The 3,432-nt window shown below is 34.1% G+C and overlaps 1 protein-coding gene across 1 annotated transcript; it reads right to left on the bottom strand.

The window, feature by feature from the left end:
- Window positions 1-397: 397 nt before the first annotated feature.
- LOC137407817 (octapeptide-repeat protein T2-like) lies at window positions 398-718 on the bottom strand. The gene has a single exon (XM_068094197.1). It carries the CDS (start codon window positions 716-718, stop codon window positions 398-400), a length of 321 nt encoding a protein of 106 aa, XP_067950298.1.
- Window positions 719-3,432: the final 2,714 nt, after the last annotated feature.

Below are 3,432 nucleotides of genomic sequence, written 5' to 3'. Positions count from 1 at the left end.
AATAAACATGACTGCAGAATGTTTAGTGGATGTATTTGCAATTCATAATTCATACAGAGGCTATTTTGGGGGTCGTTAGGATTCTTACATCTAAAAACTCAGCACATCTATCATATAAAAGTTATAGTTGTTCATCTGTATTGACAACATTACATATGCAAATTTTTTGCTTTTCTTTTTGGAACAAATTTGTTCTCAAGGGTGATATGAGTATAGAAATGTTTTATAAATGTATATCAGATAGGGCTGCAAAAAGGTACAATGAACTTGGAATTGCTGTTTTTATTGTGTCCCAAATAGGTTGGAGGAGTGCATATAAATTGTACAATTATCACAACAAAGAATTGAAAGAACCTGACAATCGTTGCCAGCTGATGTCTTTTCTCTTTTTCTCTGCCTAGGTCCTTCTTCCCTCCATTTTCCCTCTCTCTCTTCGTCTCTCTCTCCATCTCTCTCTCTCTCTCCGTCTCTTTCTCTCTCTCTTCGTCTCTCTCTCCGTCTCTCTCTCCATCTCTCTCTCCGTCTCTCTCTCTCTCTCCATCCCTTTCTCTGTCTCTCTTTCTCCGTCTCTCTCTCTTCGGGTTTCTCTCCGTCTCTCTTTCCGTCTCTCTCTCCGTCTCGCTTTACGTCTCTCTCTATCTCCGTCTCTCACTCCGTCTCTCTTGCTTTCTCCGTCTCTCCCCCTCTCTCGCTCAGTCTCTCTTCCTCTCTCCCCCATCTCTTTCCTCCTCTCTCTCTCTCTCAATAAAAAAACTAGCGCTAACCCAACGCATTCAGCCTATAGAAATATTGTTTGCTCAGGGCAATGTATAGCAGGTCTGAGTCGAGGTTTCTAGCATTAGGTTCAATGCCAATAAACTCAGTTTGTTTTCTACTATGGCAAGGTTTAGTATTACTAAAAATGTTCAAATGCATTTAGCTAGTACTGTTTGAGATATGATCTTTTGAGGTATAGGATTGCATATTAAAAGCAAGGTGTTCAAAGGAGAGTTATAAGCTGGTGTACGCTGTGAATGAGATATGATATATATTTACCTTGAGCTTCTGATTACACAAACAACATCCTCAGAGACAATGTTGACAGAACATTGGAGGGAGGTTCTCGACAGAACATCAGAGAGAGGATGGCAAGAGATTATTTATAAATCCTTTGGAAGCTTCAAAACAGAACTATATATATTATGCTTTTTGTGGCAGCATTTCTGTCTATCACTCAGAGCTATAAATAGTTACTGGCCAATTGCACCAACATAAGGGTATTATGTGTAAATTGATGAAATGTTATAATTACGAAAGAAACTGCAGTCCTCCTTTACGCTACACAATACATTCAAATAATAACACTGAGTGTTAAACTCTAACAACATTTATTAATTTAAATAAATAAATAGTATACATCAGAATACATGTAATACTGACAATAAACCACATGCAAACATGCAGAAAGTGTGGGCATGCAACTCTGATCAAACGATCGTTTCGTGCTCCTTTGATATCTTTTCTTTTTAGGCTCTGCCCCTTCTTTGTTCACCATTCGGTTTTCTATTACGGTCTTTTTGATTGTTCGAGTGTCCTCAATAGTGTTCGAGCCTTCTCCTGTGTCCGAAAGGCTCGGCTCTGTAACCGTGGTAGTCAGGAGGTCAATCACTATGGCCCTGATCATGGCGCTCTGCCGTAATACTATATTGAATACAAGCACATTGAGTGATGAATTCAAACAGCAAAACTTGCTATTTGTAATGCTTTGAATTGTTTGAAAACTTGCTCATTCAATTCGCAAAGGTTAAAATTGTACTATCCCTATGAGCAACAGTTCATTGACTTTTTAATAGAACTTTTCAAATAGGTGCCAGTTTATACTGATTTACTAGTTGAATACTCAGCGTTGCATAGGAAATACAAAAGTTTTGCACAGAAAATCTATTTTTAGTCAATGTATACAACGTCTATCATCCTAACTTTTAAATGAAGGTGTTTATTTATTTGTATGTGTTATAAATTTAATTAATTTTATGCTACATGTACAGTACATATACACAGGTATTTATAGCATTTGGGGAAGTCTGAGCAGATGTTTTTTGTTCTAGTAGTCCAAGAGCGCTAGCTGTAGCGTGAAGCGTTGGTATTTTAATCAATCGCCGCTAAAGATTAGTAGATGTAATAAGCATGTGCATAATTATTTCATAGGTAGTCAGGCAGGTAGTCTATGTGGTGTAGTGGAATAGAATGCCTGACTGCAGAGCCAGGGTTTCCGAGTTGAATATTAATGCAAATTGGTTTTTTCGTTCCTAAAACTTTATCACTATACCTGGATCTACAGACCAACAAATGACAAACAAACACTTACATTTATATATACAGTATACTAGCTGTGCTACCCAGCGTTGCCCAGATATTAAAAATCAGCTTATAAACAATGAGAGTTGTCTACCATTTGCTATTAGCCTGGCTCATTGCCAATGGATCATTTGAGTAAGCTTGTTAATAAGAGCTACCAGCTTCTCGTGACGTTATGTCATCACCCTAAAAAAGAATGAAACAAACTGGACTAGAGAAATTTAGAAATATAACAGCCTTATTTCTAAATTTATGATAAGCAGTCTTGGCTGGTGGAGGAGAAAATGGAAGGTAGTAGACAAATAGGTAATTGTTGAAGTAAAAAGCGAATCCATTTTTGCTAGGTATACAGAACAAAACTTTATTTAGGTGACTTTCTATTTTTACATCTTGAAGATGTTTTGCTGGTGTACTAACAGCAAAATTTTATACCCAGCTCATTTCATAATTAAAATATAATTATTATAATTATATTTTAATTAATTATTTATTAATTAAAATTTAATTATTATAATAATTATATTATTATCATATTTATAACAATATAATGTAATTAATAATTTTATTATAATAATTATTAATTATACTCTCATTACTATAATAATTGTTATAATAATTATATTATTATAATAATTAATTATATGTTCATAATTATAATAATCGTTATTGTAATTATTATAATTATTATAATCTATTTATCATTTATAATTTATCATTATCATTTAATAATTATAATAATTATGATTATTTAATAATTAAATAATTACGAAGCAAATAGTTTAAGCAAGGGTCCACAAAAGTGCTTCAATCTATGACAAACTCAATTTGCATAATATAAGAAGTTGTCTGCTATTTGCTATACTACTACTTGGGAAAAAAAGAGAAGGTAATTTTTAATTTAGCATTTTTACGTAGCATTGTATTATTGTTTTTGCTATATCTCGAACGAGTTTACCAAACTGCTATAGGTTTCAGTACTAGTTCCTCTGAACTTGCAAACTGAACTCCTCGAACCACATTTAGAAGAGTCCTGTCCTTGGTCAAGACATAACACCGTGACATTCCTGAAGCATGATGAGAGTCTGTTAACAAGTG

This window comes from Watersipora subatra, chromosome 11, assembly GCF_963576615.1.
Source record: "Watersipora subatra chromosome 11, tzWatSuba1.1, whole genome shotgun sequence".
In the NCBI taxonomy this organism is placed as follows: Eukaryota; Metazoa; Bryozoa; class Gymnolaemata; order Cheilostomatida; family Watersiporidae; genus Watersipora; species Watersipora subatra.
Note: the sequence above shows the minus strand (reverse complement) of the source record. Positions and strands in the feature narration are given on the sequence as shown.